This window comes from Lemur catta, chromosome 6 (genome assembly GCF_020740605.2).
Source record: "Lemur catta isolate mLemCat1 chromosome 6, mLemCat1.pri, whole genome shotgun sequence".
Classification (NCBI taxonomy): domain Eukaryota; kingdom Metazoa; phylum Chordata; class Mammalia; order Primates; family Lemuridae; genus Lemur; species Lemur catta.
The window spans coordinates 17,136,464-17,153,138 of NC_059133.1; the positions used below are offsets into that span (position 1 = coordinate 17,136,464).

At 41.1% G+C, this 16,675-nt stretch overlaps 1 protein-coding gene across 3 annotated transcripts in view; it reads left to right on the top strand.

The window, feature by feature from the left end:
* Positions 1 to 16,675, top strand: part of GLT8D2 (glycosyltransferase 8 domain containing 2) — a 49,445-nt gene that overhangs the window by 31,569 nt on the left and 1,201 nt on the right. For all 3 annotated transcript variants that reach the window (XM_045553082.1, XM_045553084.1, XM_045553083.1), the window contains exons 4-10: positions 1,094 to 1,186; positions 6,909 to 7,080; positions 8,376 to 8,493; positions 10,013 to 10,097; positions 10,659 to 10,771; positions 13,279 to 13,445; positions 14,266 to 14,378. In XM_045553082.1, coding sequence (XP_045409038.1) covers positions 1,094 to 1,186; positions 6,909 to 7,080; positions 8,376 to 8,493; positions 10,013 to 10,097; positions 10,659 to 10,771; positions 13,279 to 13,445; positions 14,266 to 14,378 — 861 coding nt within the window. The remainder of the gene's footprint in view (positions 1 to 1,093; positions 1,187 to 6,908; positions 7,081 to 8,375; positions 8,494 to 10,012; positions 10,098 to 10,658; positions 10,772 to 13,278; positions 13,446 to 14,265; positions 14,379 to 16,675) is intronic.

Genomic DNA, 16,675 nt, shown 5'->3' on the forward strand with positions numbered 1-16,675 from the left:
TAACTCTGAAAACAACAGTGTGAGATAACGCTTATAACAATTCCCCTTTAGCAGACAAGCACACCAGAGGCTCAGAAAGGTGGAGGGACCTGTCTGAGGCCACACAGCGAGGAGGTGGTAGAAACGGTTTGTCTGATGTCACATCTCCACCCTTTCCTCTTCCAGCAACATTTTTCAACCTTCAGGCTTGTGTGTGCACCACCTATGGCAACATCCCATCTTCTCAATTTTTCATCATTTGTGTTCCTTCTGTCCTATATGTTACTTAATATTTTCTTTAAATTGACTTGTTTTTAAAATTTGCATGTGCTTTATAATATAAAGTTTTGATCCTTACTGTAAATGAAAAAAATTATCTCCTATATAAGAAGAAGGTGGTTGTAAAAATATGTACAATTAGAAGAATGTTATTCAGTTCTCAGTAGTTTTTGTTGCTTGCCTGCACATGAAGTCAGAAAGACTGACTTTCGCACACTGTGACTTAACACTACTTAATGCTACAAATATGAACTTCCTCAGTCATTTCCTGCACATCCAGTGATATGTGTTCCACACTAAAGAAAACACTGTCCTACACCACTTCTACTTCTCAGTGGATCCCAGGGGCAGGCATCGCTGATCTGCAACAGGTGGTCGTGGAGACGTAGACCTGGAAGATGTGTTGGAGTCTTCTAACCCTTTACGCTGGGCAGGAATTCTCTGCACGTCATCCTTGACCAGTAGTTGAATTAACTGAGAAACAACTGTGTCATAACAGCTAAGAACATGTGCTCATAATTACTGTTAGATCATAATAAGCATTATATAAGTGTTGGTGATTATTTGAAACAAAATATTCATGCACAGAAAGTGGCTCCAAAGGCAGCATCTTATAATGATTAAGGTCGCAGCCTCTGCCATCAGACTGTCTGGGTTTGGCTCTGGGCCTTCCTTACACTGTGTGTCCTTGAACAACAGCAGTGACCCTGGTTAATTCTTCACTCCATATGTCATCTGCTAGAAGAAAGTTCCCAGGCTACCAGCTACCCTAAAATTTTCCATGTGATTTCAGGTTGTTAGGTTAAACGTTAACGTGTTTCCATTTTTATTTCAGTAAACCAGGTGTTGCTCTTCCTTCTGATTGTGACCCTGTGTGGGATTCTGTATAAGAAAGTTCATAAGAGGACTGTGATCAAGAATGAGACAGGTAAGCGCGCAGGGGATCCATTGAGATTGGATACCTAGGAACGAAGTTTGAATGTCTTCCTTAAGGTCTTTTCAGTAGCTGGGTTCATGGACAACTGAGAATTTGGTCAGCTCCCAAGGACCTGCTGGCAGAATATCCACCTTAGGGCACCTTTTTAGTTGTGCTCTAGGGTGACAGGTGCTAGTCTGTTATTATAGAATGATCGATGCTATTCAAACTTTGTGGTATGTAAGATTCACAGGGAAGGCTTGTTAAAACACAGTACTGTCACACCAAGACAAAATCTTAAAGAAAGAGGAAAAAAGAAGAAAGTTTTTTATTTTAAAGAAAAGAATAAAATAAAAAATTTTAAAGAAAAAGAAAAAATAATAAAGAAAAAAAAAAACCCAAACAAACACAGTACTGGCTCCACTGAGAAGTTTAGAATCAGCAGGTGTGGGCTGGGGCCTGAGGATTTGCATTTCTGATAAGCTCCAGGTTGAGGGTGATGTGGTGGGTTCTTGGACCACACTTTGGGTGGACTGTTCTACATCCCATCCCTTTGGAGTCTCTCAATAATTTTGCTTATGAAAATCGCCCCCCCTCTCTTCTCCCTGCTGATTCATTCCTGTCAGTGCACAAACAGCCTCAGAATGCTCAACTAGAAAATGATTGATGGGGAAGAGGACCCCATGTCCTGTCCCAGCTGCACTGGAACCGGGGGTGAATTGCATGAGATGACACCTTCATGACTCCCGAACACACACAGAGTCAACCCCCACAAAAATTAAGTAGTACTGTGTTTATTATATTTTTAATTTATTTACTTTTTATATTAGTCCAGCAAATATATTCATTTGTGGAAAGTACAGAAGAAAAAATATTACCTGCAGCTGTGTCAGCCAAAGACAAATACAATTAGTATTTTGGTTTGTTACATACATTTATTCCACATCTTTTTTTCTTCTTTTTTTTTATTTTTTTATCTTTTCACCTCCAGTTTCATGCTGGATATTCCACAGTTTTTTTTGAGCCCAGACATTTCAGAACTGGAAACACATTGAACAAAGCAACGTCCCTGTTCCTGTGAAGCTGTTTTTTTTTTTTAATTTAAAAAATTCATTTAAAAAAGAATTAAAAACATGTGTAATCTGGTCTTAATGAACACCGAGAGCATCTGGAAAGAGAATAATTTTCACACAAAGACGTATATACAGATGTTCATAGGGCATTACTCATAGTAGCCCCAAACTGGAAACAATCCACATGTAGGTCAACTAGGGAACAGATAAATGAAATGTAGTATGTTCACACAGTGGGGTGCTTTGCAACAGTGAAAAGGAACAAGCTACTGATACAAGCTATGGCATGGATGAACCTCAAACACACGATGCTAAATGAAAGAAGCCAGATCCAAAAGACCACACACATATTATATGATTCCATCTACAAGAGACTTCTAGAAAAGGCAGATCTATAGAGACAGATCTGTGGTCTCCTGAGCTGAGAGTGAGAGTGGATCAACTGCACATCAGCTTAAGGGAACTTTCTGGGGTGATGGAATGTTCTAAAACTGGATTGTGGTGATGGCTATGCAAGTCTATAAATGGGCTAAAAATCGTTAAACTGTACACTTACAATAGGTAAATTTTAAGAAATCTGTATTAGTTTGCTAGAGCTGCAATAAGTGGCTAAAAGAACAGAAATGTATTTGCTCATATTTCTGGAGGCTGAGAGTCCGAGACCAAGGTGTGGGCAGGGTTGGTTTGTCCTTAGGCCTCTCTCCTCGGCCTGCAGCCGCCTTCTTACCACGTCCTCACGTGGCCTTTCCTCCATGCGGCATCCCTGGTGCCTCTGCCTCTTCTTAGTATGATGCCAGCCCTATGGGGTTAGGGTCTCACCAAATGGCCTCATTTTAACTTAATTGCCTCTTTAAAAATTCTGTGGCCAAATACAGTCAGATCCTGAGCTTCTGGGGGTCAAGACTTTAACATATGAACTTTGGGGGACACGATAGCTGTATCTAAATTATATCTCAATACACTGCTTTAAAAAAGAGAGCAAGAAGGGAAGTCACGCAAGGTCAAATGTCATCTGAACTTCTGGCTCTATCCTCCTCACCCTTCACTCCCCACCCATAAACCAACACACTTGGTCAGCTATTCCCACTGCGGGCTCCTTTGTCCACGGAAAGAAACGGGTAAGTTTTGTAACAGCTGTTAAAACAACTGTAACAAAATGCACATTCTGACTGATTAATCAGCTATATACAGATAAACAAAGCATTTGCACTGCACGAATGGATCCAATGTCATCGCATTCGGTGTTAAAATAAAAAAGAATCTATGTTATAAAATACTATTCAAAAGAATGTAATGTTGACAGGGAAAGATGTCCATGGTTTGTTAAGCAGGAAAAGCAAGTTGCAGAAGAGTATGAAAAGTATTTTGGCTTTAAAATAATGTATGTGTGTGGTGTGTATCCTTCTGGAATGGGAATGAAAGTTCTGCAGAAAATAGTCGCAGTTTACCAGATACTCTTCTGTTTGGGCTGGCATTTTTCTTCAAGAAGTACATATTAATACTGATAATTTTAAAAACATTTGTTCAAAGAACTAGTTTTAAAAGTTAACGTCCAGGAGCCCTGTGAAGTCATATGCTGAAAACAAAACCAAAAACAAAAAACATGCTGCCGTTCTGTGTCATCTCCCGAGAATGACATTCCAAGGAATCTCCTGATAATTTCCTTGTGATTAGTGTGCTGGTCACTGACTCCTGTCCCACTTGGGGTGGGGCAAGTGTATACGTTTGGCTAAAACAATCCTTACTTGAAATGGGATCCTGAGTTTTGGCATTGGGAGAACAGACTTTTTACTTCTTCTAGAAAGAGACATGGTTTGATAAGAGCTGCTTGTCTTTTTAGTCCATTCTGCCATCATTATGATGCTTTCTCATGTTGTTAGGCACCAAATGGCTTCCCCACAGCCAACCCTTTTAATGCATTGGCTCAGGCACCCGTTGGCAAAATGGATCCGAGCAGTATAGCAGAGAGTTCTCAAAGGAACTGCCAGGATGGAGCATTCATGAAGAATTCACGGTTGATGAGCCTTTCCATTACATTTCTCCAATGTGCCTTCATCCCTCACTCTGTCCAGGGGAGAGTTTTTGGCAGAGCGCAGTGTTTTTGGCTTAGGTTAGCCCCCAGCTTCTGTGACTGGCAGAGGCCCTTAAGAAGTAGGGTGGTGCGATGTGTCTGCAGCAGAGCTGACACTTAAAGGTGTTTGACCTTCTCGTGGGGTCTCCCCTCTGTCCCCTTCCTCCCACCGCGTGCTGCCTGCTGTCTGCTGAAGGCCTCTGCCTGAGCCTGGCAGCCGGGCACCACACTGGCTTTCCAGCACTTCCCTCTCTTTAGCCCTAGGAATAGCCCCTGAACCGTTCCTCCAGGGTCCTATTTTCTAAGGCTAATCCATCAATTCAGTTTAGTTCACTTCAGCAGACTTTCATTAAGCACTTCCAAGGTGCCAGACTCAGTGGGGATAGGATAATGAGCTCACAGTCTAGTGGAGGAGGCAGACACATAGATTCTTACAGCGCATTGTGACAAGTGCTCAAATAGAGGTATCTAATAAACTCAGCCATCCATCCAAATTGTTTGAGAATCTACCATGTGCCAGGCACTAGGATAGCTGCAGAGGATACAGAGATGAACAAGAAACCACCCTTGCCCTTGCAGAGCTCCTAGTGTAATAGGAGAAAAAGGAAAGACATGCAGCCAAATAAATTGCAGTCCAGCTGGTAAAGTCAGCCACAAGCAAGGACAGCACAGACGAGGGGTATGCTAATTTGTGCAGGGAGCTCTTAAAGACTTTCCAAAGGATCTGATGTCTGTGCTGCAGTTGGAATGAATTTGTAAGAGTTAGCCATGCACAAAACGATGGAAAAAGCATTCCAGGCACTGGGAACAGCATGTGTAAGGGCACTGAGATAAGGGCCAACGTGGTGGCGTATTCAGGGGCTCACGGGAGTTTGGTGCTGCTGGAGCAGAAGGAGGCGGGGCTGGAGACCTGAGCAGGAGCTGGACTGCGAGGCGCCTGGGTGCCAGGTGAAGGAATGTGGCTTCGCCTTTTAGGAACCACTGAAGAACTTGCAGCAGTGAAGAAAAAGTCAAATTTTTCCATTGGCTATATGGGGAAAACAATTTAAAAAAATAAAGAAAAGTCAAATTTGCATTTGAGGCAGATCACTTCACTGCCTGCAGGTAACAAACCACGTGATCAGGGGACCTTCCCAAGATGACAACTTAGTTCAAAAGGAACAATCTTTAAGAAACATTTTTCTTGGTTTGTTTATAAAAATAACTCATGGTTACTTTAGACTATTTGGAAAATGTAAGAACACTAATAAAATTAAAATCACGTATTCCATAAATAGACATAGGTCCATTTGCAAATATGTGTATATCAAATTGAGATCAAACACTAGAGAGGATTTTGTGATCTTCTCCCCCTTAACGGTATATTATGAGCATTTTCTCATGTCGGTGAATATATCATGAAAACAAAATTATTCTGGTGGTGGAAATTTCAGATGCAGTTGCAGGCTGGTGGAAAAGATGTAGAAGGAGAAAGGGGAGGGCATTCGATGTTTCTTTTTTGGTTTTTTTTGTTCGCAGCATCAGAACATACGATGTTTCTTAAATTACACGAAGCACAGTACCTGGTGGTTAGTTTCAATAAATGCTTGTTGAATTGAGTCAACTAGAACTACCCTGGGCCTGAATGATAGAGGTTTTGCAGAAATATATCTGTGAAGAGAGAGAAGGAGAGAGCGTTAAGTAAAAATCAGATGGGCATTTGATGGTGGATACCCTAAATGCTGTGATTATTCTTCTTCATGCCTGGAAGGTGTATTGTGGTACCAAAGTATGATGTTATGGCATTGGCATTTTCTATCATAGCCAATGCTCAGAAGAAGAATCAATTATTCTTCTTACATATCAGTCATGCTCTTTCATTTACCTCCTTTCTCTTGCTGTCAGCATTTGGGAAACTTGCCTAGAGGGTGGATAGGGGAAGGAAAATCCCAAGCAGTATATCTTGCAGCAGTATGAGCAAGGTCAATATCCCAATTTAGGGAAGAGTTGAGGAGTGTTGAATAAATGAGGCTTTTCAGTTCTTCATGTTTTTCAACCATGTTTACATTCAGCTATCCAACTGGCTTCTTTAAGAGAGCTCCAAAATAATAGTGACTTAAACAATATAGAAGTTTATTTTCTCTCTTAAGCGTAAGCCTAATGTATCAGTTCCACAATAATCCAGATCAAGATTCCGTCTATCTTATGGTTTTGGTGTCCTCGACAGGTAGCTTCCATCTCGTGGTCTAAGATGGCTGCTCTAACTCCTGCCATCATATCAACGTTCCAGCCAGGGGAAAGGGAAAAGGCAAAGGGGAGGGTAAGCCTTCCTTTGAAGGGCAGACCTAGTAGTTGCACACATTGCTTGAAGGTCAGAACTTGATCACACAGGGCTGAAAGGGAGTCTGGGTAAAATAGTCTTAGTGGTTGGCTACGTGCCCACTAAAATCCCAAAGGTCTTTTCTAAGGCAAGGAGAGACTGGATGTTGGGGAACAATCAGCAGTCTCTTCCACACCGCACTGTCGTCCCCCTGGAGGGTGGAAGACTAGTTAATCTGGCTCTACTGTGAAATTCCTTCATGTTCCGAGACACTGATTTTGATGTTTCCAGATGTTGAATCCGAGACCCCCGAAGAACTGGAAGAGGAGATTCCTGTGGTGATTTGTGCAGCAGCAGGGAGAATGGGCGCTGCCATGGCTGCCATCAACAGCATCTACAGCAACACTGACGCCAACATTTTGTTCTATGTGGTCGGACTCCGGAACACTCTGTCTCGAATACGGTAATTTGTGCACTACAGACTTCGGAGCTTTTGACTTTCTTTTAATCTTCCTTATCTTTCTTTAAATGGATTCCCTTCCTTTTTGGAATGATGTCATTAGAATTAATGAGGGAATGTCCTGAGGTTTACTTGGCGACCTGACAATTGTGTTGCCTGGCTAAGGAAATTTCAGCAAAGCCTTATTAATCTGCAATGCATCATTCTGCAGAAGTGAATTGTCTAATGCACTAAAGAACCCCAATCCTTAAGCAGATTATATGAAAGTCTTTCTAAAATGGCCTCTCTTTTGTCTGCTTTCTTAACCTAAGAGAATATTAACGTAACATAACCATTTTAATATGGCCCTGAATCATAACTAATTATAATTTTTGAACTATAAACTTATATATTATAACATAGTTTTGAACTGATCTTTTCCCTATCATTATACTAAAAAATAAATTGGAGTTAGATTAAGAAGAAATAAACAGAAATCAAAATTTAAATATATTATAAAAATTTAGGATAATTATGTAATCTTGGTTGGAGAATGCCTCCCTGAGCCCAGGAAAACCTGACAGATTTGACTGCATAACATTTAAAAACTTTTGAATGATGAAGAGTGCAATAAGTGAAATTAGTCACATAATAGATTAGCAGGAAATATTTTCAACATGTATTATAGATAAAGGATTACTATTAAAAATGAAGAATTGTTCTAAAAAATTTAAAATCACAAGCATCTAGTAGAAAAATGGGCATGGAGTATGACTAGGCAATTCACAGAAGAAAAAACACAAATGGCAAACAAACATGAAAAGATGTTCTATGTTGCTAACAGGAAAATGTGAATTAAAACATGTTTGCATTATTTAAAAATGCAAATCAAAACATATGTCAAATGAGTGACATATAATTTTTCACTCATCAGATGGGCAAATATTAACGAGAACAACACTATCCAGTGCAGGAAAACTGACATGACACTGCTTTATAAAAAAGAAAGAGCACTTTTTGTTCTTCCTGTTTCCGGGGGAAATTATTTGCATCTGGGGAGATATTTGTTTATTACTATTTTGCTTCATTTCCTTTGCAAAGAGTTATGTGACTAAGGGGGAGGAAAAAGGGAAAGATTTAAAGCCAGACCAGATGAGGAAAAAAAATCAGAATCAGGATTTATAGACTAAACTCTACTAAGTTTATACACATTTTATTTTTAACTTTCTAAGGAGGCAACAGATTGACCCTGAGGCAATAGACAAATTGAGGAAAGATTTGAAGTGTGTGCTAGATGGTTTTTTTGGTCATTTCTTTAGAAAATGGATTGAACATTCTAAACTGAGAGAAATAAACTTTAAAGTCGTGGAATTCAACCCTACGGTCCTCAAAGGGAAGATCAGACCAGACGCCTCGAGGCCTGAATTGCTCCAGCCTGTGAGTGGGAATCGTGCATGTGCTGGGGACAGTCCTTGGGGAAGGGAGACCTCCTTCCACATGGAGCACTAGCCATTGGGACGCAGCTGGAATATTTTTGAAGCTTCAGGGTGTTAGATATCCACCAAACTCTGCTCATTTATAATTGATAAGCCACCTACTCCAGAAAGGATTTAAGATGGTTTACATAAACGTAACGAAGCCATTAAAGAAGAAATGAAGCATAAAAAACATAGAATGCATTTGCTCGTGTGAACATGGTCTGCAGGGGTGGGAGCTGGAGGTGGGCCAGGTAGAGAGGCCAGGAAAAAATACCCCAAGCCCATAGGCTGTTATGTGTGCTGGGATTGTGCATTCAATTTATCTCCGAGTGTCCCAGCAGCTAAGAAAAAAAAAGCCACAGGATGGATTATACACTTCATAGCACTGACTAAGATGACACTTTTCAGGAGACGCCACCTTTTTCCCCAGCACTGGAAACCCTAAGGCATTTTACTGCAAGAGTTCTTACGAAAGGGACCCTCTGGTGCACAGAGTGATGCTGGCAGTTTTACAGCAACTGCAGCCACCTTCTACATAGGATTGTTCCTTAAATCCGTCCTTGAAAATTTACTAAATTCTGTGAGCCTTCTGTGTAGGATATGATCTTTCTCCTCAATTCCAGATATTGTCGGAGTGCAAGCTGAGTTGGGACTTCAGATTAAGTGGTGTTGTTACTAAAGAAACTTTGAAACTCATACCCACAGCTCATGCTTCTCTGACCTTTTTCTGGTTCAAAGAGCTGAAAGGTTGCTGTTGGAATGACACGTGTGTGTGCATGTGTGTGTGCACGTGCGCGTCTTTAAGGCTGATTTAGTTGACTGAATGTAGAGGAAGGCAGGCAACTTGTGCCCTAAGAGATTGTCTAGAAAGCCTCTGTGACTCTCACTGCAGCAGTTCACAGAGGTGAAAGTGGCAACAGCCTCAGCAGCAGGGGCTTTGGATCTAGGAGAACTGCTGATCTGCCAGCACTGGTTTCAGCCCCAGGGCTCAGATAAGTTGGGTACAAGGAAGCTCAGGTGAGACATCTCTGTAGCCCCTGTTTTGTTCTGTTCCAAACCTGGAGGTGGCTGGGTGAGGTGGCTCATGCCTGTAATCCTAGCACTTTGGGAGGCCGAGGTGGGAGGATTGAGGTCAGGGGTTTGAGACCAGCCTGAGCAAGAGTGAGACCCCTCCATCTCTACTAAAGATAGAAAAAATTAGCCGGGCCTGGTGGCATGTGCCTGTAGACCAGATACTCGGGAGGCGGAGGCAGGAGGATCACTTGAGCCCAGGAGTTTGAGGTTGCTGTGAGCTAGGCTGACGCCACAGCACTCACTTGGGCAACAGAGTGAGACTCTGTCTCAAAAGAAAAAATAAATAAATAAGGAAAAACAAACCTGGAGCTGAGCTGAGGCCATGGTCAAAGCCGACTTTCCAGTACCCCCAGAAGACATTGAGTCATATGCCTCTTCCCCACCATCATTTCTTTTGTTAACAGCTGAACTTTGTTCGATTTTATCTCCCTCTCCTTATCCACCAACACGAGAAAGTCATCTATTTGGACGATGATGTAATTGTACAAGGTACACTCGCTGACTGCCAAGAACACTTGGAAAAGGAGCAACTGATAAGTAGAATGACTTTCTTCATTTTCCAAATAGCTAGATGCCTAGTGATTTTGACTGCTTATTAAAGTTGTGAGTACAGTATGGTTGCAAATTTGGAAATATTTTGAAAACAGGGGTTGATACTCCCCTGAACTATCCAGTTGACTCTCTGATTATCAAAGTCAGGAATAAATAGCTTGGTAGTCTTTCCTTCCTCTGCAGCCCTAAAATGTACAGAAATAATGTCTCACCAATCGCACTCTTAGAAGTGAGCTGAGGGTTGTTGTTTAAATGTTGTGTTCTCTCTTCCACATACAAATACGATAAACATTGGTGTGGCACCTACGTAGCAACAGAAATAAACTGAACTAGTCATCAAGTGGCTTTCTAAATTGGTACGAACTGTTCTTATTAAGTCAATTGCCAAGCCACTTGAAGTTAGGGATCTGATTCTCTTCTTCCATAGCAAAATCAGGAATTGTTGAAGCTCCTAAACACATGCTATAATATTTTAACCGCTGGCGTTTCTAAATGCAGGTGACATCCAAGAACTGTATGACACCACCCTGGCCCTGGGCCATGCGGCAGCTTTTTCAGATGACTGTGACTTGCCCTCCACTCAGGACATACACAGACTTGTGGGGCTGCAGGTGGGCACACTGTTTTGGAAATCCCACTCTTGCCCTGCCGTTCTCGGCCCTTCTCTTCCCCTCAACTCCAACTAAGTGTAATCTCTACCTTGAAAACCCTCACGGCCAGTCTGGGCTGCGGGAGGCGGAACAGCGCAGGTATCGGAGCTTTTAGTTCACATCCTAGCTCCATTCCTTCTCAACTCTGAGGCGAGTTACTTTAACCCTGCCAAATCCCACTTTCCTTATCTGAAACATGGCAACGATAATGTCTATTTTGTTGTGTTTTTATGAGCTGTAATGAAATAACATGATGTCAAAGTGTCCAGCATATAGTATTAAGAAATGCTCCAGAAATGGTAGTTGTTATCTAGGTTCCTCATAACCACACTCTATGTCAGAGATGGTGTTTTCTACAAAAGAGACTCCCTGAACTATTGGTGCTATTTTCAGAGTTTTGACCATTTTTTCCCCCTTTTCAACAGAGGAAAATATTGATTTTATTCAAGGGTAAAGATTTCCTTACCCTTATGGAAATGAGGAAAGTTGAAGCTATATGTAATGCGGAAACCAAAAAGTAGCTTTGAAATGTGAGGTGCTGGTAAGAGTTGAGTGCTGTTCTTCAAAAAAGTTCTAGCAAATAATTATATATGTGTGACATTTAAAGCACTTTTAAGGCATAGCCTCTGGGGCCAGACTCGACTTTGCCAAAATCTTGGTGCTATCACTTAGTAGATTTATGACCTTGGGCAAGTAACTTAGTCAATTGTTTTTCCCACATTTGTCAAATAAAGGTAATAATAGTACTTTCTTTGTAGAGTTATTGTGAGAATTAAATCAGTTAATACATGTAAAGTTATTATATGCAATTAATGAGGTCATGCATGTGAAATTCTTAGAACAGAGTGCCTGGCACATACAAAGTGCTCAAGTATTTCCATTACTCCTGTGTCCTATTTGAGAGCATCACATTGAAGTAGATTATGACAGTCTATGTACGTGAAAGAATATGTCCTGCCTCATACTACATTGATTCAACACCTACTTATTGAGTGCTTACTGTGTGCCTGACACTGTCCTAGGTGCCGATAATACAGTGAACAAAACTAAAATTCCCCCCTTTGTGTAGCTTATTCTACTATGAAAAGGCGGACAGTAAACAAGTAAAATATTTCACAGAGGATCAGGGTGGAGGTGGGTTCGTGGTTTAAGTAGGGTGATCAGGGAAGGCTCCACTGACATGGTGTTGTTGGAGCCGCACCTGGAAGAATTGAGGGACCACCTGGGCAGACATTTGGGGAAAACATTCCAGGAAGAGGCAGTAGCAAGCTGAGGTCTCGAGGCAGAGGTGTGCCTGGTGTATGAAAGGTGGTCCGTGTGGCAGAGGGACCAAGGGGAAAATCATAGAAGTCGGAGAGATGATGGGGGGGCAGATGGTGTAGGGCCTGGCAGGCCATCTCAGGTGCTCTGGCTTTTACTCTGAATGAGATGGGAAGCCACTGGCGGGGTGGTTGATGATACGAGTGACTAGAGACAGAGTGGGGTTGAAGAGTGGAAGCACGGACACTGGTTAGGAGGAACTTGCGGAAACCCATTGAGTAGCAATTATAGGCTGGAACAGGAAGGGAGCACTAGAGGCTAGAGAAGTGGTGAGCTTCTGGCATTTTGAAGATGAGACCGGCTGGGCATGGTGGCTCACGCCTGTAATCCTAGCGCTCTAGGAGGCCGAGGCAGGAGGATCACAAAGGCTCAGGAGTCGAGACCAACCTGAACAAGAGTGAGACACCGTCTCTACCAAAAATAGAAAAAATTAGCCGGGTGTGGTGGTGAGTGGCTGTAGTCCCAGCTACTCAGGAGGCTGAGGCAGAAGGATGGCTTGAGCCCAGGAGTAGGAGGTTGCTGTGAGCTAGTGACCATGGCACTCTAGCCTGGGCAACAGAGCGAGACTCTGTCTCAAAAAAAAAAAAAAGAGAGAAGATGGGACCACCAGGATTTGCTGACAGACTCAGATGAGGAGTGAGTAAGGAGTCAAGGATGATCTAATGACCCAGGTTTTCTGCCCAAGTAACCAGGATAAAGATGCCACTGGCTCTGGTGAGGCAGGTTGTAGGGAAGCAGGTTTTGGACAGGATTGGGATCAATTTTTGGATGTAAGTTGGAGCTACCTTGCTAACTGTCCGAAAGGAGACATTTAGTTGGCAGGTACAGGAGTCAGACGTCCAGAGGAGAGGTCAGGGCTGCCAGATGGGCAGTGTTTAGAGCCATCAGACTGGATGAGGATGTCTATGGAGTTATTGCCAGAGGAAGGAACAGGTGCTGGACTGAGACCTGGTGCATTCAGCATTTAGAGGTTGGAGAAATGAGGGGGAACCAGCAAAAACAAAACAAAACAAAACAAAAACACCAGGAAGTGGCCAGTGACACAGGAGGAAACCCAGAGAGACTGCACAAGGGCTTCAAGAAAATGATCGTTGCTCAGAAACAAAAGATTCATTGGCCAAGCGCATGCATACCCTGTTCCCTTACAGAATACGTATATGGGCTATCTGGACTACCGGAAGAAGACCATAAAAGACCTTGGCATCAGCCCCAGCACCTGCTCTTTCAATCCTGGTGTGATTGTTGCCAACATGACGGAATGGAAACACCAGCGCATCACCAAACAATTGGAAAAGTGGATGCAAAAAAATGTGGAGTACGTGTTGGTCTCTCTACCATATTTTCCATGCTTGAGAACGAAATTATTCAATTAATTTTCTATGGATAGCTCAGGGGTTAGAAATATTTCAGTCTTGTTAGATCAGATTTTATTAGAGGCACTGTTGAGAAAGAAAAGGGGGCAGTAGGTTAAAATCTTTCCCCAAATGGTACAAATCAGAGGAATCCAGACCCTGTGGAATAAGGAGTCCTTTATTACACATTTTCCTAATCAGTTGTTTAATAACGTGACTTGAATCTTTTTCACTGAAAATCTTTATTTATCTTAGTTGAGTTTCTCCTTCTTCCATAAATTGCTTGTTAAGGATTATTTTATAAAGTCAACTTTGCTTTTTAAGTTTAATTTTTTTTAATTTATAATTTTTCATTATTGACATTTAGAGAAAATAGAAGTAACTAACGCAACCCCTATTATCATGCCATTGTATTTCCTGTCAGCCTTTTTTATCTGGATATTTTGGTACCATTGTAACCTTGAACGTGTGAGTAAAGTTATTCTAAATAATGTAAGATCAGAATCTGATCCTCTATGTCTACCATAATAAAAGACTGAGTTAAAATGGCAAAATATTGACACTGTGAATCTACTAGGCAATACATATGGGAGTTCATGGTATTCTTACAATTTTGTGTAGGTTTAACAATTTTCAAAATAAAAAGTTGGGGGAAAATGAAAGGCCATAAGTCTTATTATATAGTGAGAGCATGCCTTATATCTTTTAAAATTATTACATTCTACTATATCTGAGTTTGTGGCAGCTCCAGTCCAAATGTTGCTTTTCTATTTCATTTCTTAGGGAAAACCTCTATAGCAGCTCCCTGGGAGGAGGGGTGGCCACCTCCCCAATGCTGATTGTGTTTCATGGGAAATATTCCACAATCAACCCCCTGTGGCACATAAGGCACCTGGGTAAGTATTTTAGAAAAACAACACAAATGTATATTTTATTTTTTTAAATTTGATCATACAAATGTTTAGGTGCAAATGTTTAGGTTACATATATTGCCTTTGCCCTGCCCGAGTCAGAGCTTCAAGCGTGTCCATCCCCTAGACAGTGGTCACCGCACCCGCTAATTATATTTTATAGACCCAGTGAGCACCATGGTTGAGAGTGCTATTGCATCAGCTTCTTCAGTTTATATCCTCCAGGTCCCCTTGGACAAGTTATTTAACCCTCAGTGCTCAGAGTCTGCAAATGCAACTGATATTCTTAGCTACTTGGGGGGTATGTTTCCTGGAATCCATGAAAAGCTACTGGACTAATGCTTAGCATATATTATGTGCTCAATAAACATTAACTCTTGTTAAGATGGAACTTTCACTGTCAAAACTTTTGGTATCAGACTGAGGTGGGGGGTGGGGGGAGGGGATGGGTGTATACCTACATGATGAGACTGTCCTTTAACAGTCTTTTATTCACTACACAAGTGTAGGCTCCAGGGTATGGATTGGAATTCCAACTCTGCTATTATATGATCTTTGGCAAGTTACTCAATTTTTCTCTGCCTTAGTTTCCTCATTTGTAGACTGAAGCTAATAGGCTCCTCTGAAGTTTTATAAGGAACAAATTACTGAATACATGTAAACTGCTTAGAATGTAGCCTAGCACACAGGACACATTCAAGTTCATTCTAACACATGGCCACAACCTCTCATCTAAAACCATGAGGCCAGACCTGTTTAGAAATTTAGAAAAAGAAAAAATTTTTAAAGGTAATGTGGCACTGAGTGGGATCTAGGTTTTATTGCCAAATGAGTTATTTAAAAACCTTTTATTTTCAGTCCTTTGGGGATTATTTTAGAATTGGATGCAATAGATATGGACTTGGATTTACCAAGTGCCCATTACATTGCCAAGAGCTGCACTAGGTTCCGGTGAGAAAGGTGATTATTTCTAATTCTCACAACAACCCTGCAAGGTGTTATGTCCCTTAATCTCCTTTTTATAGCAGAATAGACATAATTGTGGAAGCTGAGTTCCCATCTCCTCTTAGTGATCCTGTGTAGGTTGCTTCCATATCATTACCGGAATCCTCCCTGATTTTCCTTAGCAAATGTATGCACATAAGAGCAACTGAGGGAAGTTACCTATTTTGGTTTATAATAATGTTAGGTTCACTCTTAGGTCAAATATCAACATTTCCATGTGCAGAAAATCCCATCAAAGTGGAAGGTCTTTAAAAAAATGTGAATCTTATGAGGATCTTAGATCAATAAGGTTAGAGCGTTTTATGATCCAGGAACAGAGCCTCAGAATTACATTTTGCGAAATATCTAACTTGCTGACAAGCAGGAAAGGACAATCTTCCCAAGGGAAAGAAGTCATTTTTCTTTGTAGAACAGAGCCGACACCTGTGCTGAAGGTTTTGGAATCAGAGACAGTGTGCAAAGTAAATCTATACAGAAATCATTTGAAAAGTGATCTCGTTTAGAGTATTCTAGATGCAGAGAGTAACATAACACTAATGGGTATTAATTTTAGGTCTAAACAGGTAGGCTTAAGATTTTTTAAATTTATGAAACATATTTAGCCAAAAGCAGTTTCATCACCAAAATTGCAAGCCTCTCTGAAGTAGGTAGTTCTACACAGCCTTTCAGGCACGAAGCTGAGCGATCAGGATGCCCTACTGAGTAGTGACTTTTCATATGAAGGTGCCTCTTCCCAAATAAGCATTTCCTTCGTATAGACCCTGGAAGTTGATAATTATTCGAATTATGCTACCACAGCTTGAAACAACTAGCTCCTCTTCTGCAGCTGCCTTCATAGCTATGCTTATGGATAACATAAGCTAGGTTCTTTTGTTGTTGTTATCATAAACCAGAATAACATAACCCTAGTTAATCACTCTCTATTCAATGGATTTTCAGTTGTCTTTAAAAAATATCAAATTTATTTTCATGGAAAGAAACATTAACACCATAGAGGATTTAAAAAAAAAATTTATTTTCATACTGTCTCAATGTACTTCTAGAATGGGTATTCTAAAAATATTCTTAGCCATGGCAATATCAGGGTAAGAGGACAGTCTCTATAAGTGATCACTTATGAGGGGAATAATATTAAAATGGAGACCGCTGTTTGTTAAAAAAGTTGACCTTATTTTTAGTCATATTTTATATGGTTCAAAAGAAAATGTTGCCATAGTAAGGGGGTGTAATGTAGAGAATAAGAACTCCTACTGACCCTGGGTGGGAGGGAAACTGAC